The following is a 25914-nucleotide window of genomic DNA, read 5'->3' on the forward strand; positions in this document are numbered from 1 at the left end:
TTTTATATACACACTTATCACATGTCCATGCCTTTGGATTCCCTTACTCAGTGGCATCCATTACATTTCACATGCAGACTCCTGCTGCCTACCCTTTAAACAGTATAATTTCTGAAATTTTGTATGTTCTATATGAACTACAGGAGCTGATATCCATAAAAAAGAAGGAAGGTAACTGGAATCTCCAGGAGCAAAAGCTGCTGCAATGTCAGAAATTTAATTTCCTTTTTGCATGAGAATTTGCTGTAACAGGACCCACTGTAATCAAAATGAAATTATTCTGTGATTCTGTAACCAACTGATTAGCAGATAACTGATTTATATTCCAGACAGCAACTATGAAACAAACCTACAAAGATGGTCTGTAGTCTATAAGTTGTCACAATAAAGAAGTAACAAGTGAACACAGATAGAGAACTCTTATCAGAGAAATTGTCAAGTTCTGCACCTATTGCGCATTTGTAACTCTTCTATGATGATTCTTAAAGCTATACCAAAACTCTTCTGTGATTCTTAAAGCTATACCAAAAATAAAAATGATAGTAATTTTGATAAAAATAAAACTCAATAAATTGTTATTAAACTCATCAGGAGTCAGTTATTTCATACAAAGGTAAAAACAAGTAATACTACTCTTAATTAATAAGTTGAGTTTGTGCCTGTTTCTGGCGACTTAGCAGGATCTGGAAGCTAACTGCAGGAAATAGCTTGAAGCACTCCAGGTATTTAATGAGTGTCTTCCACAGAAGTGTTATGTTGCTTGGAAACATACACTAGCAAATATTTATGATACTTTGTCTGGAAATCTGAAATCATCTTTAGCAATAAGGGCTGAATAAAGTCTGAAAATGTGCTGATTATTTTGCAGAGTATAGACAGGTGTCAATGACACGTAACAGAACCAAAAGAGGACCTATAGCTCTTAAAAAATTCTAAGTAGCATATATAGCAGTGATGTTGAATATGTCTAGGAAACAAGAGCAAAGCCAAACCATCTTGTCAGCATTCATTCCACTTTCTTACTCCTTGTTGCTTTGAAACAGAACCTGGACAAGCAGGCATTCTCCAAGCAGAAGTTATCTTTAATGTCTAAGCCTTGTTTCCAGGGGATGTGGAAGAGTAAGACATAGAGAGCACACAGTTATTTCATCCTCATCTGATTTATAACACAGATAAAATGCATAATTTCTCCCTTGGATGCAAAATTAGCAGCTTTTCTTTTGCAGCTATCAAGAGCCTTTCCCATCTCCCAGTTGGTCTTGATCGATTTCAATTAATGCTCTTTCAAGGTGACCAGCCAGTCTGTGGTTTTACAACCCCAGAGATGATCAGTGCTTATTTCAGGGACAAATGCTTCCTGAGGAAGTCTAGTACCTCCCTCTGCTTCTACAACACCAATATGCTGTTAGGATGAGGCGTTACTCAGCGTATGCAAACACCAGGTGACACGTCAGATGTTCTGGGGTGTGTGACGTGCTCTCTGGTGTTTGTTCCTAAAGTGTATGTATGGGTCTCCTGGGGGTCTCATGTCATATGTGCCAACTCTGCCCAGAAAACCCAAATACACCAGGCAGCTGAAGTGGCACCAACTGTTTATGTTTAGGAAACTTGAATTAGGCATCTAAAGTCCAGTGTCACAAACGAGTGTAAGAACTGGCAGAGTAAAGAGCTCTGGGTGCCAACAGACTGCTGTGTGACAGCCCTTGAGACCACTGACCCTATGCTTGGGTCTGTCTGAATGCAAGACCCAGCTTTACTTGAACATACCATCTTTCACTTATCTTTTGGGGAAGATTTTTGTTGCTATATAAATGCAAAACCACAGAGCAGATATTTAGTGGATCTACCCAAGAAAACATAAAACAGCCAGCATTTTCTCCAAGGAACTTTGAATTTCTGCTGGTAAATATCTTCTGGCTCTGGTCCTATTCACTGCTAATCACAAGACACTGTTTTCATGGCAAATAATTTAAGTCCAAATGCCTGGAAAGCTGAGATGGACCTACACAGAGTTCCTCGACTGAGAGCAAAGATACAAAACACAATACAAAATATAGTTTCAGAAAGGCACATTTTCCCTATGTAGTATTCAAACCTGTTCAAATTTATATAGGTGTCAACAAAAGTTTATTATAAAAGTTCCCATAATATGATAAATGAGGCACAACACTCTGAAAATGATACCTGCTGACAAATGGCGGGGAAGTATTTTTACACTGGATAATTTGTTTGTAATTTTATTTGATAAATCTAATTAATCCATAGAGCACAAGAGTGACATACTTACAAATACTTCATCTGTCCCTCCGTGGCATTTAATATTTTTACACATCAGTATATGGACAGTTATTCTATTTTCAGTCAAATTATTTGGAATAGTAGTTGCATCTACATAATCATTTATATCACTGCTTCAGTGCAAAAATGTGTTCCAAAATAAATAGGTTCACTAACAAAAGAGCTAATCGTGGACATATCAACCACTTGCACACATCCATCAGGTGAGCAGGTATTGACAAGGAATTAAGAAGAATGTGTTATTCTGTGGGGAAAAAAATCTAATAGTAACAAAGGGATTTGAACTTTTCTCAAAAAAATTTCCCACTAAATCACTCAATTTATGTATATATAGTAGAAAAACCTGGTAAGTATATACTTAAACAGAATTATTTTTTTAACATTCTTCACTTGAAATGTCCTACAATTTTCTTGCTGTGGCATTTCTAATATGATTTTGTATGTGTGTGTACACTATTTACATTTTTATACTTGATGATAAGGAGCTACACTCTGCATTGTTCTCACTCAGAAAAGTTCAACAGAATTCTTTTGATATAGCACTGTTTTTGACCTGCATGACTTCCTCATAAATGTGTCACATAGCCATATATTAATTTCAAAGCTTTGCCCTAAGCACATCCATGGAGGCTTTAATTAAAAATGACTATGAATAAGACAGGGAAGATAAAATCCATCACCTGAATCCCACATTAGAGTGCAGAGCAATATGCCAAGTCTCTTGGCTCAGACGATGTTGATTCATAGGATTGTGAAAAACCATTAGTAAAGAGTTATCTTGGGTATGATAAAAGGAATCAATACATCTATATTCTTGGGATGCTGTATGAAGGACCTGAAAAGGAAAGAAATAAAGGTACATCCTTCCTGCAGATGGTAGCATATGCGCAGAGGCTACACAGCACAGCTTTGAGCAAGAGGTGCTCCAGAACACTCTCCTACAAGATGTACCCAAAGCATTTGGATTCCAGCAACCTGAATTGTTCAGGTAGGTGGAAACTGGAAGTGGATTGCTATTCATGTTGAGAATAGATACCAACTATGCTCCACCTTCTGACTGACCATGAATGAAAAAGTTCAGCTTCACAAAACCCAAATAAATTAAAATAATTAAACAAATACTTAAACAAGTTTAAATAATAAAGTACTTAAATAAATAGCAAATAAAACCAGAATTATCATATACCAGATTAAAAAACACCCTAATTTACTTTTTTTTAATCTCAGTTGAGTTCCCTTGGTATTCAGTTTGCTTTACCATGACCTGCACATCTCTGAGATTTGCTGTGATCTACATTATTCCACCCTGCTCTGTACTGTCCCATCATTTTCAATATTTACATTGCCTGCAGGTTGAAACTTATTTTATAGTAATAGGTAGAAGAAAGCCTTCTTTTAAATTATTATTTTTCAGAACTATGCAGCTGAAGGTTCTAGAAGGATCTGTTCTATGATCTTTCCAGGAACAGAGGTGAGGCTGATTAAGTTGGTAGATTCCAGAGTCCTCCTTTCTACCCTTTTTAAAGATGTGCAAAATGTTTCTCTTTATCCAGTCATCTGGAACTTCACCTGACTGCCATGACATTTCTTTCAAAAGGTTAATTTCAGCTGCAATAGAATGCTATTTTTTATTTTCCTTCAGTATCTTTTTACTAGACTCACTAGTTATTGGTAGTTGAAGTAGTATTTGCTATTTATGTTGCATATGAAGGGATTCCCCACGCATTGAAATGCATGACCAGACTTCAAAATTAGCACACTAAAGGTGCTGCAAAAGTCCAGGCAGCACTTCCTTCATCCATGTGTCAGGATGAAATAAGAATTACAACCTATGAAGCTCAAGTCAGCACTAAAGCTCAAGTCAGGAACTAAAAATCCACTCCTCCCAAGAGGATGCTTCCCAATTCAAGCCAACTATACTTGAACATATCTTTCAGATTTGTCATTCTGTCTTTCTGCAAGATAAGTTGTTAGTGTTTAGCTTGCAAAATTTCTGTAAATGATGCTTTTAGCCCTTAAAGGGTGAAGTACTGTAACAACCAAATTTTCTATTTGCCATAAAACATACATTGCATATGCATTTGCAAAGTATGTTTTCACAACCATTGCACTGAGTCCCAAAACTGCTACAGAGGATGACCCCAAAGGGCAAGGTGGTTTTGTCTCCACTACTCTTTCAGCTAAGAGACTTGCTGCCAAATAGAACACCTCCAGTTTGCCTAAACCAGGAAATAACAACCTGTTACAAACTAAATTTCGCATGAAGAACTGAAAAGTACCTAAAGCACAATAATTTTTTGTAAAAATGAAAGATAAAACTGAATCAATTATTGAGCAGAAAAATACCCTGAACTCCACTACTTCTACTTTATATAATGTTCCAAGGGAGGACTGCATAGATGAGATTGTCAGTTCAAAGTTACCTGACGAAGAACATGTGGTTGAAAATGCTCTTCCAAACTCCAGTCTGCCAAGCAACGCCTCTGTGTCTTTTTTATTTCTTCTAAACTTGGTCCTAGGCCATAATTTTCCAGACTCACCTCAAAATACAACAAACCAAAATAATGAATATCAACATTTCAGTGTCAGTATTAAATTGACTGTAATCTTGTTGGATTAATAGACTGCAACCCATGTTGCATCACAGTTAACTGCATAATGATGCATATGTGCAGACCCATATGGCACTGTTTAATAAAAAATACAATTACTCACAAGCAGGTTTGGTTTTGGACTTTTTATGACAAAATAATCTAAATACTTTTATTATTAGCTTATATGTTTTTGAGTTCTGTAAGCAATTATGAGTACTCAAACATGTCCTGTGATGTAATTTTAAAATTGCTATGTTTATTATGGGATGTATGGCGAACAGGTGATTCTGAAGATGGCAAACTACACGGTTTTCTAGTGTGACACAGTTTGACATTTTCTTTTAAACTTTCACATTTGTATTTGTCCCCTGGTATTCAGCAAAACCAACAGAGAATTATCATTAACAGCTTCATCGAAACCTGTCACCTTGGAATTCAAAGAAAGTGATTTCACAGAGCTTAAAAGTTATGTCAGTCTTTTCCAAACATCACAGAATTAACATTTGCATGCAGGATTGCAAAGGAATCCCCAGTAACATGGCCTGGCATTGAACAGTATCTTCTGCTGCCTCATATAAAGCCTAGTTGACTCCATTTCTCACACTTACCATATCAGAATAAAGATGATCCAATTCTATGTTCAAAAGAGGATAAGCCAGATCATCTTCATCTTCATCACTTGTTTCTGTACACCCTGCAAATTGAAAGCAGAACTTAAAGAATTGTTCCATAAATTTCAGCCCTACTAAGGTTGGAGTAGGGCAATTTCCTTGGTGTCCCTGATGAGACTGACAAAGTTGAAGCTTCCTTTTTTTGTCCTATAATTATGTCCTATATTTACACAACCAGCTCTGCTATGCTTCTTTACTAAGACAGCACTTTAAAATCCAGTGACAACAAGTGCCAGATATTTAAATAAAATTAAAAGAAAAAAAGAAGACTTTATAAAACCCACTCAAATCATCCTTTCTATCTGACCCATGCTGGCCCACTAAAAAATACTCTCAGAAGTAGCCTCCAGGTTCATAAACAAAGAACCATTTTTCTTCTTTAAAAAGCATTGCTTTGCACAGATGGTATTAAAATAAAAGGCAAGACCAATTGTTCTAGTATTTTCACACATTTTTGACAGATGTAAATTTTAAAGTTTAAATTAATTTAGTTTATACAGATCCATAAGCTACTGACAGAATATTAGTTCTCCTGAGGATCTGACTAGTCATTCCATTGTTGCAATGAGCACCTGATATGAACAGCATCACATGAGGACTTTAACTTCTATATTCTCTTAATTAAAAAAAACAATTCCTTTCAATACAATACTTTATTCCCTAAGTAAGGGCAGAGGTCCCTAATATTTGATCAAAATTCACATGTACAGGAAAATTACTCTTTCTGGTGGAAAATACACCACGAAGTATTTGTTTGTAAGTGTCTTATAACCAGCTGAGCTTCCAGACATACATCTTTAGGCTCTGCTTCTCTTGGAAATTACTTCTGTTTACTGACTGCCTTTAGAAGATTGAAGAAACCTTCCTGGTATTTGCTTTTGTACTGCAGAAGTGCTGAAATGTTGTTATGTTTGTAACTGCAAAATTTAAATCATGACTAGTACAAAAGCAAAATAAAATAACACCAAAAATGTTCCCTAGATGCAGAAGAAAAGCAGATAAGCAGGACTCATTTTTGTCTGCTCCAGCCTTCTAAGAAAAGGATCCCATCTAAGCTTCTTGCTTAGATATTGCTGTTAGGAAAGCATGGACAACATCACAAAGTACTGCATCCAGCTCTGGCGTCCTCAGCACAGGGAACACATGGACCTGTTGAAGTTGGTCCAGAGTAGACCCAATGAAGGTGATTGCAAAGATGGAGAACCTTTCCTGTGAAGACAGGCTCAGAGAGTTCAGCCTGGAGAAAAGAAGACTCTGGGGAGTTCTTCTTATTGTGGCCTTGGAAGAGACTTTCTAGTAGGACCTGTAGTCTAGGATAAGGAGTAAAGGTTTTAAAGGAAAGGAGGATACATTCAGACTAGGTATAAGGAAGAATTTTTTATCATAAGGGTGATGAAACGCTGGAACAGGTATCCCAGAAAGGTGGTGGATGCTCCATCCCTGGAAGTACTGGAGGTCAGATTGGACTCTGAGAAACCTGATCTAGTTGAAAATGTCTTTGCTTATTGCAGGGATGTCAGAACAGATGACTTTTAGAGGTCCATGCCAACCTAAACAATGATTCTATGATTCTGTGATCATGAACCTAAAGGTGTAATTGCTTAAAATGACCTAATTTCTACTTTTCTTGTGTCCTGAAAAAATAATAACTTGATTTTAATGTTGCTTTTTGGCCAACACATCCCTTTAACCAGGCTGACAACTTTTCATTATGCTAGAGTCTGCAGGAGAAAATGCAGAACTTGAGAAAATTCTTTCTGCGTCATCTACAATTGTTAATGCTGTAGTACAAAATAGCTTTTGTCTTTATTCTAGTATTCCTACAGAGTTACTCAATGTACAGGCCATACAATATTTGAAAATTTGATGACTTGTGCAAGGAAGAAAAATCACATCCCTGCAATAGCAAATGATACGGTAAGACAAATAGTGGATTCAAATTCTTCAGGACTAATGTAAACAGAAAGCTTTTTACCAGAGCTTCTTGGAGATTTCACATTAAATTTCTTTTCCATAAGGAAGAGTTGTCTCAGCTGTCTTGCAAACATGGCTGGATTATCCCAAGGGATATAAGACACTTCAGAATCACCTCCAACCTTAGATCCAGAGCTCTCCAGGAAACCAGAGTCACTTAGCCCAGTCAGCTTCATGCTTTCAAAAGTAAATACTCTGAAGGCTCTTTCTACTTCAGCCCAACTCAGAAGTTCTAAAAAAGAATTACAATCATTAACTGAAAATGCCCTTACAGCTCAGCAGAAAATAAATACAAGACTATTTAAGTGTATTGTTCTTGGCAACTCTGCAAAAGCCAACAGCAATTTCCTTTATGGTACTGGATCAACTTATGTGGGCTACATTTTACACTGCATTCAAAGTTGAATGCTTCAAAATCGCAAAATGATATGGCTATGTATTAATCCATCTTAAATGAAGTGGTTCCTACATCTGAATACCTTCTGGCTCATTAACTTTATATAAATGATGTTGATTTTAAAATACTGAGTAGACTTTATCAGAACAGTTAGCAACTAGTTATTTTCAGTTCATGAAATGTTTCCATTATCTGTAACATTTCAAAAAAAGTATCAATTTTTTTTCCTCTTCAGAAAGAATTTTACACATAATTTAAACAGAAGCATGCAAGGTGCAAAGGCAACAATAAATCCTGCTTATGCTTGTATGCATCTGTGTCCATATAATAATGATAATCATGCGAGGGACTGAAGTTTAAGACATGGAGTACAATGCCCAAATCACATAAAGCATATCTTCAGTTTTAAATATTTTCGCTTTAGAGTGGTTAAGCACCTAAACACTTCATATATGTTGAGAATGTTTGATCTCTCATCTTCTGTTCAAATTAATCATCTCCTTTGATAAAAGCAAAGGCTTTGCTAGCTAAGTTACCAGTTAGGAGAGTCTGGCAGTACAGTATGGCCCAGTGAGGATCATCAAATTCAACACCCATCAGGTGGAAGACTATAGCAATAGTGAATACTTGAATAGCTTACTGTCCAAAATGAACATACCAACAACTAGAAACAACAGAGAAGTGTAAATTAATCCAACACAGGGAATTCAGGATGAAAGATCTGGGAAAGTACCTTCAAATCCTGTGATTTATATGATGACATGAATGTAATCAAAGAGATTTGGATGTTTATATTTCTTAATAACCTAGAGCAGACTTTTGACACTACCTAAGGGTATTTATGTAGTCTTTGGGATTGTTTCCCAGCATATGTCATGGCAGCAAGCACACTCCAAGAAAAGGTAACTGCAGAAGTGATTATGGTTGGAGAAGTGAATGTATTCTTGGTTTGATAAAGGGACTGTTATAAAGTATCTTCATTATTAACACCAACAGCTTACACATGAATAACACAACACACAATGTATTGTGAACATTGTATGAAATACACAATGTATTTCAGAATACATTCTGAAAGCCATGTATTGTTCCATAAAAATTGTCTACCTAAGATACATGTGCTTTACCTCAAAAAGTGAGTTGATAAATCAACATAGTTTACATCAGTGTATCTCAAAATGCATTCTACATTCTAGGACCAAAATTGCAATTTTTTACCATTGTTTTTTTTTTTTTTTTTCCCCGTCAGAATTAGTAAGGGTTTGTAAGTTTGTAAATATAGATAAATAAACTAGTTCCAAGATAAGTTCCAGCTCTTAGTTACACAATATTTAACACTCACAGTCATTCCCGTTAACCATGAAACTGAGGTCTGAAGTTAGGGTTAACTTGTATAGTAGGCTATAATTATATATAAGCAAGAATGTGAAAATGGGAAATTCTGCAAAGGTTTATTTGGCAGCTTTAAAATCTTGCCCCAAAATTCCTGCTATTTGAGAAGATCATCAACCAGAAATAAAAAGAATGGAAATTATATCAATGAAAATAATTTTACCAGTAGTAAAATAATGCATGAGCTCGTGAGCTCTGGCCAAGCGTTTAGTGTTGTTTTCAATTGAAGGAGGGGTGAAATGGATAAGTTCTGTAAGAGGCAGTTTATCCATCATTTCATGCTCAATCTTTTCTGGATTGAAGTTCTCCTGGACCTGGAACAAAAATCAAAGTACCAGAGTTAAAGTAAACTTTCACACTATTGACTTTCCAAAAATTATGTTTGAATAAAGGATAATGTCTGCTTTCTACGGCAGAAGACTTTAGCATGTGCTTAAGCCAGTTGGACATATATTTGAACATGTGCCCACAGTGTGGTTTTGAATCATGGTGTCAGATACTGTAGGCAGAAAAATATTAGACACATAAAAGAATGACTGACAGCATAATAACAGACATTTGTTAGAAGTTATTTGCCTGTGCTAGCTAAAAACACAGAAATATGTACTGATCTGTTCAGACTGGCAGCAGGTACCTTCCATGTATCTTTCAGCTGGCCTGCGCTACTTTTTATAGTAATGAAATCAAGAAACTTATTGATCAGTCTGTGAAGAGAGGCATCCCTCTATATCCAAGGATTTATTTTTTCAGATGTAGTGGTATCTTTCAGTTTCACGCTTTTTAGTATTACACACTTATGGTACCTTTGTCTTCAACTGCCTATTACAAATGTTTGTCCTCTATTCTTTCCTCAAACATTGTGCTATATCCTGAATTTCCTCTTCAGCAAGTATATAAAATACATCAAGAGTATGTCTGCTAAGAGCATCTTTTACATTGATTACTCAGTCTTTCCTTCTGCTTGAATACATCCAATGTGTCAAACTTGAGTTGTTTCTGAATAGTTTTAATCAGTGGTTGTCAAAGTATTCCCCTGATAATTTGTAATCCATGAAGCCAGGCAGACATACCTTAGCTGTGAAATCTAGAACTGTATTATCACTTTTATTATCCTCAGTGAATTTTTAAAGTTTAATGGTAAAATTACACCTTGCCTTTGGAAAAATTCAAGACATTCACAGTGATTTTTTTAATTCAGAAAGTCTGGGAACTGTTACTTTGCAATAATCCCAAACTATGCAGTCTCTGAACCTTTCTGTCTTTGTTAGAATTTGGCAGTATCTTGGTTACATGCTATGCTGCAACTATTTTGCTAACCTGAATACATTTGTTGTGTTCATTAATAACTGCTATGTATTTTCTTCTACTTCTCAGCATTTTAGCATTCAGTCTAATTCTCCATGCAAAATCACTGTAAACTAGTTAGCAACTCATTTTCCATAGTACCATCAGTATTTAAAAGCAAATCAACAGTTCTGTAATATCTCTCATCTATGCCAAAGGCTAAACATTCTCATTAATAATGCAAATAGATCACTGACATCAGTAGGTTTGTGCTCCATCTTTGTGAGGTGCCCCCCAACAGTAACTCATTGCTTCTTAAGTAAACTAAACATGTGTTGGTGTGTCCATCTCAGTAGAAAAAAATATGTAGGACATGCTGTCCTATTGTGTAAAACCACCACTCCTCCCCTTCTAGTGCATTGAGCATTCATTGCCAGTGAACTTTGGAAATATTTATATATAAATAAGTTGTACCTTCAGCAGGTGCAACCGCTGAGCCAGGGCATCATGGTAGTTAAATAAGAGAGGGTACTGGGGGGTGACAGTCTCTTGTTCACCATATTTAGGAGAAAAGTAGTCATAAAGATTCTGTTTAAAAAGAAAAGGAAGCAGCATTACACCCCAGTAATGAGATTTGTCATTTTAGGAAATGAACAAAAGACGACACAAACCTTTTTTTCACTCATAGGAAGTGAAAGAGAAGGAAGGACAGAGATTATATGATCTGCAATGGCACGATGCAGCTCATCTGCCTGAGGCTCTGGTGCCACCAGACTTGGTGGTGGAAGGTCTTCTTCACTTGCAATAACCTGGCAAATACAGTATATGTTAGCTTCCATCACAGTGTGACTGCTACTTAACTTTACCAGAAATACCAGGCAAATCCTGCTATAAGCTAAGCACACATCCATAAATTTTGTGAGGGAAGAAAAGCCTAATTTTTTCTACAAGTAGCAAAAATACAATTTTCCGAGTAAGTTCCTGCACAAAGCAAGGGCTGTGGAAAACAGAATTAAATGTTTTCCCAATTAGTTGCTTCTGAAAAGATAAGAAGAAAAATACTTCCAACTTGAAATGTTACAAATCCTGTGTTAAGGAACACAGGTAATTAAAACCTGATTGTCTATTAGGTGTTGGACTTTGAGTATTCTTACCCAGTCTATTTTCAGGCTAAGTTACAAAAAGAAAAACCCCCAAAATTATGCTGAAATGTTACTCCTTAAAGAAGGATTTCCAAATCATATTGTGTGTCTCGTCTAAATCATAGATTGTGCCTGAACTCAACAGAAGTCAGATCTGCCTAGCACTAGCATGGATGCTCTTATGTTAGGCTTGACCTAAAACCTTTGAACTGAGTAAACCAACAGAAGTTCAGTATCAATAACATTGCTGAAGGACACGAAAACTTGTTATTGACTTGGATAAGAAATTGCACCTTTCTCATTTGATTATATTTGTAGTCTTCAAAAATTAACTAGGGAGTAACCCTACATATATATATATATATATATATACAGGGTAAGTGCACAATATGAAAGAAAATCAAAGTTTGGAGTTTTGATGCCTTTGTATTGAACCTCCTTGCTCAGTGCCTCATGTACAGTCTCATATTTTAGGTTTAAACAGATGGATTTATTTATCTTTGATGATTCATTATATTAGGTCTAGGCCAAAATAGCCACAGAAATTAAAAAGAGAACATTCCCACCTGTTCCAACATGCAGCTCAGCATTAAGGGTACAGAAAAGTACTCCTCAGGAATCTGATTCAGCAAGTCATTGTAATACCTCATGTCCACAGAAGGAAACAGAATAGAAGTTTCTTCTGCTGTATTAAGAGATAAAACATTAAGATATGTTTGTTCAGAAATGCCAATTTATAGTCCAAGTCAGTTCTGCAAGCCTGCAGATAATGCAAAACCGGGAGGAGCTGTTGATTCTCCCAGAGGCAGGGAGGCCCTGAAGAGGGACCTTGACAAACTAGAGGGCTGGGCAATTATCAACTGTATGAAGCTTAAAAAGCAGAATTGTTGGATTCCATGCCTGGGATGAGGCAACCCTGGATGTACAGACAGACTGGGGAATAAGATGCTGGAGAGCAGCACCACAGAAAGCAACCCAGGGGTCCTGTTTGATGGAAAATTGAATGTGAGGCAGTCATGCCCTGGCAGCCAGGAGGGCCAACTGTGTCCTGTCATCAGGCACAGCATCGCCAGCTGGGCAAGGGAGAGGATTGTCCTGCTCTGCTCTGCACTGGGGCAGCCTCACCTTGAGTCAGTGGAGTTTTAGGTTGGGTATCAGAGAAATTTTCACCAGAGGGTGTTGGGGACTAGAACAGGCTCCACAGGAAAGTGGTGAAAGTACTAAGCCTGTCAGTTCAAGAAGCATTTGGAAAATGGTTTCAGGCACATGCTATGTGATGTCCTATGCACGGCTAAATTGGACTCAGCGATCCTTGTGGGTCCCTTCCAACTCAGAATATTCTGTGATTCTGTGAACTTTCAGACAATATTTATTAAAAAGAGTCTAACAAAGTTAGATACCAAACAAAATTACTGAGATCTTTTAAATCTGAATTTTTCAGGAATAGATAGAAAATGTGATTTTCTAAAGAACTTGGTTATCGCCACTCAGACACTTCCACAATGTTCACCAGGATACACAACATCTTCAGCTAACTGCACAAATCATTTTGAGGATTTGTGCTGTCTGATGAATGAATGGTTTGAAGAGGGATCAACTGCAGACAGGTGCTTTAACCCTTTAAACATACTCTCTGAGAAAACTACTGTTGGCAGAATTTCTTCTGATTTCCCTTTTTTCTTTGTAGGTGACATCTGTGGTGCTGGTTGCTCCTAAGTGAACAAAAGTTAACATAAAAAAAATCAGAAACCACAAAACAAATGGGTATTGCACAAATAGGTGGGAGAACTTAATTTCAAGTAGCTTTGGTTACTCACCCTAGACTACATGCTAAACTTTTAACTGGAACAAGATAGTAAGAATGTAGCACATGTTCTAATAAGCTACTTTCTTCTGCCTACTTAACCTTTTGCCCACTAGCAAAAAAAAAAAAAAAGGAAATAGATATTGCATAGAACTAATAATCTCTTTTTTTTTTTTTTTTGACAGTTCACAGGTCTGTAACATTGCATAGTAGCTCTGTGCAGGCATATTGAGTTTTCAGACACAAGAATGTATCATCAGACGCTATTTAAGAAATATCTACACCTGTGATACTTTACGCCTATAGGATCCTTCCAATTTCTTTTTTCTGTTTCCTCAATGCTCAGCTATTTTTTTCCCGTTTTTTGAGTTTTAAATGCTAAAACCAAAAATACAACTGAAAATTATTCACAGAGTGATGTTCCAAGGTGAATTTTTGAGACAAAATTAAAGACAGGCAATTCTACCCTATGAGTAGTTATTTTCAACAAGAAGAGAAAGGGTCCTTGCCTCAACTGAAGGTGGTTGTGTTGATTTGCTCTCTGGTAACAGAGGCACATTAATTAACTTGGTGTTTTCCAAGTAGTTGCAATGCTGTCTTCTCCAGTCCAGGCAGTCATACATCAAACAAGCAATGTGTTCAAACAGCACAGTACCAAATGCAAGCTATGAGAGAAAATCAGAGACAAAGGATGAAGAGCGTGTATAAAATGTCATGTAACTTAGTGACAGCAGTCATTAGCTCTTTAACCAGCAGATCTGCATCTGTTTATAAAATTTCCAAAAGACTTTTTCCTCCACCAATTCAATATGATTTATGGAGTTATTCTAAAACCTTCATTTTATTTGCCTTAACACTACCACAGCACAGTATGGACTGGTTATTGCCTAAAGGCTGTAGTTGTTATAAAGTCTAACTTGTCTTAACAGTAACTGCTCAAGATCTGCTATCTTAAAGACGGAACTTAAGAGGTTTTTTTGGATGGTAAGGAATAGGAGAGGAAAATTAAAGTAATTTGTAATGTATGTACGTTTTTACTAGTGATCAACCTGCAGCATATTTGCAAGGTCAATAATTTCCCTGCTCTAGAAGGATAAAAAATAAAACCCTAACCAGGTATTTAATATAATCTCATATTATTTTCTTTCTTTCTGTTGCCCTTTGAAAACAAAGAAAGCCTCAAGAATAGCATTCTGAAATCCACAGCTGCGAGTGAAAGAATGTCAGCATAGTGCCCAAATGTCCAAAAGGAGAGCGCTGTATCTGCAAAAATCTGACAAGGTAAGAGTCATGGTTCTTGAGGTCATGTACTGTGGTTTTCACCAAAGCTTGAGAGGAATAAAAAGAATAATAGCAACTGCTATTTTAAATATTAAATGTTCTTGTACAAATACCAATACCCTGTAGGAAACCACTTGAAACACTCAAGTTTCAGCAGCTTGAATGGATGCATTCTTATCCTGTACATCCTGGACTTTGTGGAAAGGATGGAATTATTATAACTTCTAAATGATTTCTGTAAAAAGCCCTTTTCTGAGTGATTCTTTCACTTTTGTGAATTGAGGGCAAGTCTCTTGTACTAAGAAGTTTGCCTCTAAGAGGTGGCTAACAACATTGAATTTCTCAATTTTAAATTTCCTAAAATAGAACACAGTGAAGAAGCACAACTGACATTAGGCACTAAGAATAATAACAAACCCTTAAGAATTATTAAACATCTTATTTCCTCAATTCAGTGGCTCTTTATGACACTGGGAAACAGGCAATCCAAATCATTGATAAGTTATGGAATACTTGACTCCATTTTCAGAGCATTTAAAGACTAGAAGAGACACTTGGGAAAGAAATTCTATTTGCAGAAACAAAATGTTCATTAATATTCTTGCACCTTTGTTTTCCCAGTTCAATAGTCTTCTGAAGAATGGGTGTTAGTATAACACCTTTTCATCCATTTATTTGTATATATAAGGTATCACTAGAGCCCATAAAAGTTTTATATAAAATATTGGAATGTTTTCAATGCAGTCTTTTAAACAAAACAAGATTTTTTATAAAGTCATAAGTAACAAAACTCTGCTACTCAATGGGATCCAAGCAAAGTTTAGCATAATTACAGTTTTGTGTTTCAATTTGCCTGATCTCTCCTCAGGACATAGATGTTTTTCAAAAGTTTTTCAAGTCTAACCATTAGTGACTCTTCAACAAAGTAAATATTTTTAAAAGTACTTTCCATTTTAAAGATCTCAAATCTGAGAGCAGAGACTACTTGCAGCACGCAATACTCTGTCATTTTTGTATTAATGTCTAACATTTTGCCCCAAGAATTTTTCTCCTATGTGTCTTGCACATCAGAGATGCAGCAAGTTTGGACTCAGAGATTCTCCAGAAAGTCCAGAAGAACGGACTTACTTTATCCAACTATGATTTCAGAACTTATATGCTCCCCACCTGTTTCCTAAAAAACTTTCAAGCTTTCTTACTTGTGTAGGGCTCATGAAACTCCAGTCTGTTGAAATCTGTTTCAGTGACAGATGTTTTTTCCTTAATTTCAACTATAATATAGGTGCTTGCAAGATATTCAAAAGTAGAAACCCTGTAAGATGTGATTATAGGGAAGATAAAAACTGTTTTCCCAAAAGAGGCTTGCCACTGTAAGATTATATAAAGAGGATAATGATAAGTAATATCATAAGTAGCAAGCCTACATGATTCCACAATTAAGGCATTTTCAGTGAATGCTTTGGAAACCACTGTGAGTTGTTTGCATACAGAATCCACTGTACTACAAATAAGGGTTAAAAGAATGTAGTTTAACCCTAGAAAGTCCTTTAATCCTCATAATGCAGACTACAAATACAGTAGGTCAAATTATAGCATGTTGCCTTATTTTGTTTTAGCAGTTTGTATTTTTTACTGCTGACACTGTAGATTGAGAAATACTAGACTCTTTTACCTCACTATATGTGAGAATCTAGGATGGAAAACATTTCTAATGATTCATTTTCTCCTTCAGTGCCTGGTAATAGTCCTGACTCAGCAGGCTATAATGAGTAATAAGTTAGAGCCATGTTTTGGCCAAAAAGAAGCAGAACTGAGTATGATAAAGCAACATCATATATCAAAATGTATTCTTGCATTCAGCTATTTTTTTCTCATGTGACTATTCTGAGGTGCAGTAAGTAGGCCTGATGTTATGAGAACAAAAATATATATAACTATGTGTTATTTCATACACACATATGACTCTCAAGTGAGATGTAAACTGGGTCTATAAAGATGCTGAATAACTTTAAAGCCTCAAACTATTTTACAACTCTTCTGTTGTGGCCTACAATATTAAGAAACTCCAAATCAGTCATTTTCATTCAAAGACTCCTTGTAAACAGATGCTGAATGAAGTTGTTGGATACATAGAAGTAATTTTTGTTCGAGATAAGAAATATACTAACTACTATGGTTCTGTTTCAGAGAAGACTTGAGATTAAATTCCTAAAGCGTTCTTAAAAGTTACAAACCCTAAAGCATGGCATGCACTGTAAAAACAGAATGTACTGACCAGCATTTCACTGTCTGACCAATCAGGGGGAAAGTCACTTTCCTTAACTAGGTAATGAAGCCTGGCAACATCAAAGAGACTCGATCCATGCTTTCCACTGTTCAGAATGGGCTCCAGGAATTTCCAAAATGTTTCCAGGTCTTTCTTAGCTTCATCTTCCTTTTTTTTCTCTGCTTCTACATCTAAAATATATAAGTATTTGACAAATCATGGTACAATGTCTCCCTTTAATATAAAGCACAAATAATGCATCAGTCTTCTGTAAGTATTACTAAAGTATTTCCATCCTCAGAGTCTCAGCAAATATCTGACACCCAACTTGGAGATTAAAAAATACCCCCACTTATATCTTGCCATCATCTTCTATTCCAACTACATCACTGATCCTGAAAGGGACCTGAGGGGCTCATCTGGTAAAACTCCTCTGCTCAAGCAGGGTCACCAAGAGCAGACTGCCCAGGACCATGTCCAGATGGCTTTTGAGTACCTTCAAGAATGAAGACTCCATGACCTCTCTGGGCAATCTGTGATAGCATTCAGTCAACCTCATAGTAAACAAATGTTTCTTTGTCTTCAGGTAACACCCCTTGTTTCAGTTTTGTCATTGCCTCTTGTCCTGTAACTGAACACCACTGAAAACAGCCTGGCTTCCTTTTCTTTGCACATTCCTTTCAGGCATTTATACACATTGATGAGTTCCCTCCAGGCTCTTTCTTCTCCATCATTCCCATACATTTCCATACATCAGAGTAAACATTCCCAGCTCTCTCAGCCTCTCCTCATATGAGAGATGCTCCAGTCCTTTGAACATACTTGTGGTCATTTGATGGACTCTCTCTGGTAGCTCCATATCTGTCCTGTACTGAGAAGTCCAGAACTGGACACAGAACTCTAAGTATGGCTTCACCAGTGCTGAGTACAAAAGAAAGTTCAAATCCCCTGACCTGATGCAGCCTTGGATACCACTAGCCTTGTTTGCTGCAAAGGCACAGGCCTGGCTCACATTCAGCTTAGTGCCACCACCCCTGAGTCCTTCTGTGCAGAGCTGCTTTCCAGCCAGTTAGCTCCCACCATGAACTGGTGCAGGACTTAGCCCTTGCTGAATTTTATGAGGTCCTGCCAGACCATTTCTCCATTCTGTTGAGGTCCCTCTGAAAACCAGCACAATTCTATGGTGTTTCAGCCATTCCTCCTAGTTTTGCATCATAAGAGTACTTGCTGAGAGAACTCTCCTGATCACTAACAAAGATGTTCAGCTGGACTCATACCACCAATACCCTCTGATACCCTCTAGGCCAGGATGCTCAGCCAGTTTTCAATCCAACTCAGTGTTTGCTTACCCAGCTTCTTTATGAGAAGACAGTGTCAAAGGTCTTACTGAGTCAGGGCAGACAATATCCCCTGCTTCCTCCTCCTCCTCTACCAAGACAGTAATTTTGTCATAGAAGGTTATCAGGTTGGTTAAGAATGACTTCCATTGGCAAAATGGAAGTCATTTGCCATTTCCATGCCAAATGACCAACTCCTTGTCCTTCATGTGCCTGGAAATGTTTCCAGGATTAACTGTTCTATCATCTTCCCAGAGACTGAGAAGAGTCTGAGTGGCCTTTACATTTCTGAGTCATTCCTGCCATTTCTGAAAATAGGAGTGATGCTTTCCTCCAGTCTTCAGGCACGTTTTCCAATTGCCATGTTTTTTCAAAAGTAATTAACAGTGGCCTTGCAGTGACATCACAGCCAGCCCCTCAGTATACCTGAGTGAATCCCATCAGGTCCCACAGACTTATGTGTTTAAGTAATCCCTAACTCAATCCTTTTCCACCAAGAGACTTTCTCCAGACTTTCACCCTGTCTCTGGGGCCTGAAAATTCCAAAGGCCATTCACAAACACTTTTTCTTCCTTCACGTTCCTTTAGCCAGTCTTTGTAGGGAGGCTGTTTGCTGAATTGAATAGAGTTTATTGGTATTTTTTTTACTGTAGAGTCCATAATTCTATTCTCATGACAGCCAAATAGCAGGGAATCACCACCTCCCTTTTTCCGCTGGCTATGTCACTACATCTCAGGATAGCCAGCCATCACTGATGACACATATCTAGCCTCTTGCTCACCAGGATCCCAGTTCAAGAAAGGTGTCAACAGCCTTGGGACAGCTGAGTATAATTACAGAGCATTTTTCTGTGGCGTATTTTCCTGTGGCTGGGGCCATAGTCCCAAAGCAGCCAATCGTTCACTTTCTTTGAACTTACCAAATGAGCCAAGTTTTCTTACCAGTACACTTCCTAACAATTCACAGAAGTATGCATTTGATAAAATGTTGTTTTTTGGTGGCTACTGTGGCTGGAAACTCTGTCTGCTTAGCCAGACCCCCTTTATACTGTCCAGTTTTTGCACTGGTAAACCATTTGTTTTGGTGGCCAACCAATGGCAATACTACTTTGGCACTGGCAAACACAGCTGCTCATCGGTAGCATTCACAAACACAAGGCATGGAGAGGGAGAAAAATACAGCCAGAACAGTCATTCCCTGGATATAAAATTATCTCATTTTTACTTTTTTTTTAATGACCAGATTACCTTCAGGTAAAATTGAAGATTGTCTTTCAAGTTTAGTTGCTTCTAAGTATATCTGCAATGGCTTGTAATTCTCAGAAGAAATTTGAATTACACTTGAAATGTTAATCCCAAGGTCAGTCAAGACAGGCAATAACTGAAGATTGGGGAAACCCAGAATGATAAAGTAATAATGAGCACCATCATCTGGTTCATCATCTGTTCAAAATACAACAAAAACAAATTGGAGTAAGAAACATACATCAGCTAAACAAAATAATTTTTTTACTTGACTATATGAGGCAATGCAAATGAAGGTCAGAAAATCAGTTCTTTTATACTCTCATTGGGAAAATTACATATAAATTCAAAAATTATGTGCATAAGACTCAGGTCTTCTGGACCAAACCATCTACAACACAGCAGGAAGAATACAAGTCAGAAGTAATAACTGTTTGGAGAAGGACCAGGAGAGAAACTGCAGAAGCTGATTATAATCAGAATGTTATAGCAGCATTTCTGTAATTGCTCCTCTCAAAGGAGTTTAGTGTCAGGACATATCCACATGCTTTAATGGTAGTTTAAACTATCCTATTTAATTCTGCATAAAGCTGGACATGGAGCATACGAAGAGTAAGTTACTGTATCTTACATGGAAGATTACCCAAGTCATAATAATTTCAAAGTATTAGCTGCAGGTATCAGCTGACTCACTGCTGACTCTTCCCCACCCAGCAAGTTCATGTTCACTAGATGTAATTCTTGGCAAAATCCTCATCAGCTGGTAATACCAGCTCACACTAGTTCTTTTAGGTGGCAGGGACATACCCAAATTTGTATTAAAATGCAGATGAGGAGTTTCATTGAGTACCTGCTCTATTTGGGCTTATCAGTTATGTAAAAATATGCATAGCAACATGTCAGTACCAAAGGAAAAGGTAAGCATGATATAAGTAGAAATGAACTCTCTAAAAGCTCTAGAGTTGTATAGTTTCCTTTTATGCCTTAAGGAGAAATACAGGTAGTAAGACAGGTATCAGGTGTTTAATTCATCCAGGACAGTTATTTATCCTAAATTAACAAAACTGTCTGCTGTAGGTCCTGTATCTCTCCATAAATGCTGAAACACAGAGTTAGTGCAGACAAACCTACACTAAAATCACAGCTTTATACTCTATTTAACATTAAGATCCTTTCTTATGCTTACTGACACATCACATGTCCAAGTGGTTTACTGACTCCTCAGCTTGTGGGATTCATTTATCCAAGGAAGGAAGAAAGGTAGCCTGGCACTGACATCTGCCTGTGCTCAGATATATGGTCAGGGCTGTGCAAATGCTGCTACCACCTGGAGCAGCAGGCTCTCTGTTGCTTGTAATATCAGCTAAACATAAAATAACACAGAAATTTAGAGAGAGACTGACTGAGGAAGCAGCCACAACAGTCCAGCGCATATATTGCATAAAGCAAAAATCAAAACCAGAAGAAAACTAGCTTATTATTTCACTCCTAGTACTGAAAATGAAGTACATAAATTTATGTCTCAGTTACTGCAGGAAGAAAAAGTATGAGCACATACAATTACTGAACACTAATTATTTTTAACAAAAAAGACACAGTTTCTGCACAGTCACTTAGAGATCCAAAAATTCCAATGCATACATGCCGAAGACTGCCTGCCATTTGAAAATGATAATTATGATTATGCTAATAATCACAAGTGCATAACGATCAGTCAGTTCTGATTATCAGTGAGTAGTCCATATGCAAAAGAGGAGAGACAACAATGCAAGCAATTTCAATATTACTCAAAAGTAGAAATATTTAATTTCAGAAAGGTGATAATGTATTAGGGATGAATGATAAAATGACTGCTAGCTACCAGAAACAGATATAGACTGTCTTTGAATTTAAGGCATGTTCTTTTTTTTCCTCTTTCTTTATACAGCTATATTAGAACAAATATAAAGAGGGGAAGCTTAGATTGGATGTTATGAAAAATTTCTTCACTGACAGGGCTGACAACTCTGTCAGCTGTGTTTTAAACTATAGTATAAGGAGAAAGCCACCTTTGGATACTGACACATTTAATTATTCTGAAATCTTTTTCTAGGATAAGTTTTCTGTAGGATTTGTTTGGCTACTTTCTTGTAGTCCTACATATGCCCAAACATTTTGATGTTGACATGCCACATATAATTTATCTGCATTTTACTTCTTGGACTGCACAATACATCCTAACACTGAGCAGAACACAGGGCCCTCTTCAAATGCAAAGTGGCAAAATTTTGATATTGCTGAATAGATCTTGACTTTTCAACATGGAACAAAACAAAATATTCCAAAGGTTTATCAGGAGTATATAATTATATTTTACTTACCAATGTATTTGTCTTTCACTTCCATTTGTCCCCGTTGTTTCAGTTTGGTGTCCTTTTTAGCAGGGGTTGATGCCACTGACTTTTTTCTTTTACTATCTTTTCCATTTGTCTGATCAGGAGATATAGCTTTTTCTTTCACTTTTTCTTTTTGCTGCTGTTCTGCCTGACAAGATGAATAAATGAAGTTCTCATAAAAACCTTTGTGCAGAACAAAGGTCAGACTGTTGTAAAACTTTAGGTGTTCAATTTTTTTATTTTCACACTTTTCCCTTTCAGCTGCTATAATATTCATATTGTGGATTATTCATTCATTCTACAATATTCAATTGATGGAGCTGTCTTGAACACCCTGCTTTTTCCTGCTCAAACACATATTCAATTATTTATATCTTCTTACTCAGTCATAATGCTAAGAGTTCACATTAAAAAGGAACTGCAAGAGGTAGGTAGACATTATACCTACCAAACTAACAAAATGCATACGGGTAGAAAGATGAGGAAAAAAAACCCTGCGCTTTAGTTACTTCCACTACAGCACTTGCATCAGCCAGAAACCTTCCTTGAACTGAGGGGAAATATGGCAAAAATTCAATATTTGTTAATATCTTTAATATCTCTGTTAACACTCTTGACTATGGTGTAAAATAGTACCAGCATTATTTTTCTTTGATGTAAATATCTGTCTAATGTAAACTAGAACCAAGAGTTGTGCGTTCATTTCACACAGGATGTTACTCAGCCCTTCTCATTATCTTCAAACAAAAACACCTACATAATGATCTTCCTAGTAATTTAAGAATACAGGATGAAAAAAGATTTTGTAAGTGTCCCAAAGCCTCACACTATAAATCCAAAAATTTGAGATTTTGAAATGAAAACAATCAAAAAAGGTTTGAAATGAAAACAATAAAAAAATATTAAGGTAAAGTAGGTTCTGTAGATCAAGAAAGTGTCCACCTTATTTTTGCCCAGCAGAAATACTACATTCAAACTATGTAAAAATTAAATTTCATGATTTAAACCTAAATTAATTAAAACAAAAATATTAACTTAACTTACAGTTACAATCCTGCTGATGTCACTTTAAAGGCTATTAAAGCAATTAGAAAAGCGCTTCATGCAAATGAGAGAGGGCAGTTAACTCTATATAGTTGCTTTCCCTAGATCCAGCTGAAAAGCAGACTTTCCAGCTGTGGAAGTTGTATTTAGTTCAAAATCAAAATCAAAACAGAAAATCTTTTCCCGCTTTTCCCTTCCTTCTTGAATTTGCTTTCTGTAAAATTTAGAAATGTCTTTGACAGAATCTTGAAACTATTTCCACTGTGTAATGAAGGATTTGGAGGCTTTCATTATTTTCTTTCAAATTTGTTCCACCTTTGACATTTCAAATTAGAAATTTTGATAGTACTTTGAATTCTAAGCTGATGAACACATCAAACATGATACAATCATCATGCCACAAAGTTCACAATCAACTTGATCTATTGCATCTGCATAATTTAAAGTAATTCTTAAATAAGCAGAGACATTTCTGGACTTGCCAAGATTCTAACAAAGAACATTACTTGACCTAAATACTTTAGAAAGTAAAAGCCTCTCCTTTCTTGGACTCTTTCCTTTTCCTTTCAATGTCCTATTTCTCCTTCCCTACAAGGTGCAGCTTTTTGTGGCGTTTCTAATAATTCATGAACTTCTGCAATTTTGTTATTTTAAGCTTCGCATTTCAAAATTTTACTACCTCAAAGTTTTCTAATTCAGAGATACTTCTCTTCTACATAATATTTATGCCTGTCAGTTTATGACAAGCTCCTGCTCCTAATGAAATACAGAAATTTCCTAATGCCTTATTTTTGGTTATTTACATGTTATATTAGTTCTGCTGATCCATTCTATTAACTGGTATCTATTTAAGAAAAAGACCCAAGGACAGATATGTTTGCTTTCTGAGAACTGATTTGTGAGTAAAATCCTGCTTTCAACACCCAGATTGTTGGCAACAGAACTTGTATTGTACAAGCTGGTTGGAAAGGATTAAAAATTCTATGGCAGCCAAATTAGAGACAGAACTCTAAATTAGAAGTCAGTTTCTGCCCACTCCGTACTGCAGAGCATCCTCATAACCAAGAGCCTTCCAGTTCTTGACTCTGTCCTTCAACAGCTCCACTTGTCACACATTGATATAGACACAATTCAAAGGAGGTGACAACTTTTGCAGACAGTTTGGCTAAAACAGAGAACTGGAAGTGTCAGAGACTCTTCAACCCTCAACATTGACTATCCTCCAATTAATCGGGGAAATAAAATTACAGTTACAAGACAAATTTTGCTAAATCAAAGCTCTAAAGACTCCATTTTAATATTAAATTGCCATTAAACTTCAAAGTTTTGTTTGACAGTTTACTTACAAGAGTTGAGTGCTATCTAAGAAAAAAGCTATTTTTCTCAATTCACTATTAATAATCTATTCTATAGCTTCAGTCTCTCAATTTCTTTTCAGATTGAAAACATTATTTTTCTCATATTCTTCATATATTTCTGTGGTTTAAATTATCATTTCCGAATAAATTGACTTCTGTGGAAAGAGGACACAATTTTAATAGAATCACCTAGCATTTAATGTTCTTGTGATTGTGTGCTACACTTCATCCACCAACTACTCCCACAAATAAAATTATTGATAAAGAAATTTACAGACTTTTCAGCTATACAAAGTCCATTAAACTATTTTCTGCTTGCATCTTTTACATGTACAGACTACTTAGGTCTCCATATAATCACATTCTACATTATAGTTTTTGATCAATTAACAGGGTAAACTTACTGCAGCAATTGTATGACTTCCTGATCATTAACTGACTTTCTTCAGTTTCATGAATGTTTGTTGGAAAAGGACTATAGCAAAACCAACTGTTCGGTAAGTTGTTGAAATGTACCACTGACAACTCCAAAAGATGTTAGAAATTAATTAGAGGTCTGATCTATGATTCTGGGCAAGCTTGGTGAAATTCCTCCTAGAACACATAAACAATCTGTCTGAGACAATCTTGAAGCTAGTAGTGATGACCTTGGAGACAAATAGAAGCAAATTTTGGGAACACTGGAAAATGTGGTACCTGGTTCTGAGAAGTGGACTTCAAAATATGTACTACTTTGAGAGAGTTCAGAGGAGAGGAACATGCATAATCAAAAATGAACAACCATGGCACATATTTGGGTTTGTTCAGTTAAATATGTAATAGATTTCTGTAGAATGGAGTGTAATGTTGTCCCCATACACAGGGAGAACTCAAACAGATTTAAGTGAGAGTAGGGTTGGTAGGATCAGAAACCTTCTTCAAATGCCCGCGTTGCTGAGATGGCTCAGAAATAATACTGGTTGCCATGGAAAAGAAAAGACACAGCACTGAAAAGGTTTAAGAAAAGGTTCAACAAACATCTGCCAGGAATAGCTTATGTAAATATTATCCTGCCTTAGTGCCGGAGGATGGAAGAGATAACTTCTCTAAATTCCCTCCAGAAAGGAGATTCATAACAAGAACTCCGTCATAGTCTGCTCTGTATCTATCCTTGATACCTCCCAAGTAACAACCTCTCCCAGTACAATTTGAGTATTACACCTTTACTTCAGCAGGGATACATTCAGCAGAAGCCTGTTCCTAGCTCTGTTTTCTATTGGTCCTAACACTCAGCAAAGTCATTACTAGTTCTCACTCTAGCAAAGACTTCTTCCATAGTGTTTTTATTTTCTTTTTTTTCCTCCACATTCTCACTGGCATTTGAGTAATTGAGAACATCATCCACAAAATCTAATCAACTTAAAAAAAATATTCCTAGTCACATTTCTCTTTAATTACAGTTCTAGAAAGCCA

General features: G+C 36.5%; 1 protein-coding gene across 4 annotated transcripts in view; it reads right to left on the reverse strand.

Moving 5' to 3' along the window:
• SPAG17 (sperm associated antigen 17) overlaps nt 1-25914 on the reverse strand; it is an 86378-nt gene that overhangs the window by 39308 nt on the left and 21156 nt on the right. For 3 of the 4 annotated variants that reach the window (XM_053935292.1, XM_053935291.1, XM_053935293.1), the window contains exons 5-17: nt 22046-22208; nt 19689-19883; nt 17113-17294; nt 14066-14221; nt 13383-13464; nt 12319-12437; nt 11282-11419; nt 11085-11198; nt 9490-9640; nt 7539-7769; nt 5501-5586; nt 4722-4838; nt 2979-3133 (exon numbers count right to left, since the gene is read on the reverse strand). In XM_053935292.1, coding sequence (XP_053791267.1) covers nt 2979-3133; nt 4722-4838; nt 5501-5586; nt 7539-7769; nt 9490-9640; nt 11085-11198; nt 11282-11419; nt 12319-12437; nt 13383-13464; nt 14066-14221; nt 17113-17294; nt 19689-19883; nt 22046-22208 — 1889 coding nt within the window. Of the gene's footprint in view, nt 1-2978; nt 3134-4721; nt 4839-5500; nt 5587-7538; nt 7770-9489; nt 9641-11084; nt 11199-11281; nt 11420-12318; nt 12438-13382; nt 13465-14065; nt 14222-17112; nt 17295-19688; nt 19884-22045; nt 22209-24450; nt 24487-25914 lie in introns of those variants that run through there. The other variant, XM_053935294.1, reaches the window with a different exon arrangement.

The sequence above is a fragment of the Vidua chalybeata genome, chromosome 2 (assembly GCF_026979565.1).
Source record: "Vidua chalybeata isolate OUT-0048 chromosome 2, bVidCha1 merged haplotype, whole genome shotgun sequence".
NCBI classification, from domain to species: Eukaryota; Metazoa; Chordata; class Aves; order Passeriformes; family Viduidae; genus Vidua; species Vidua chalybeata.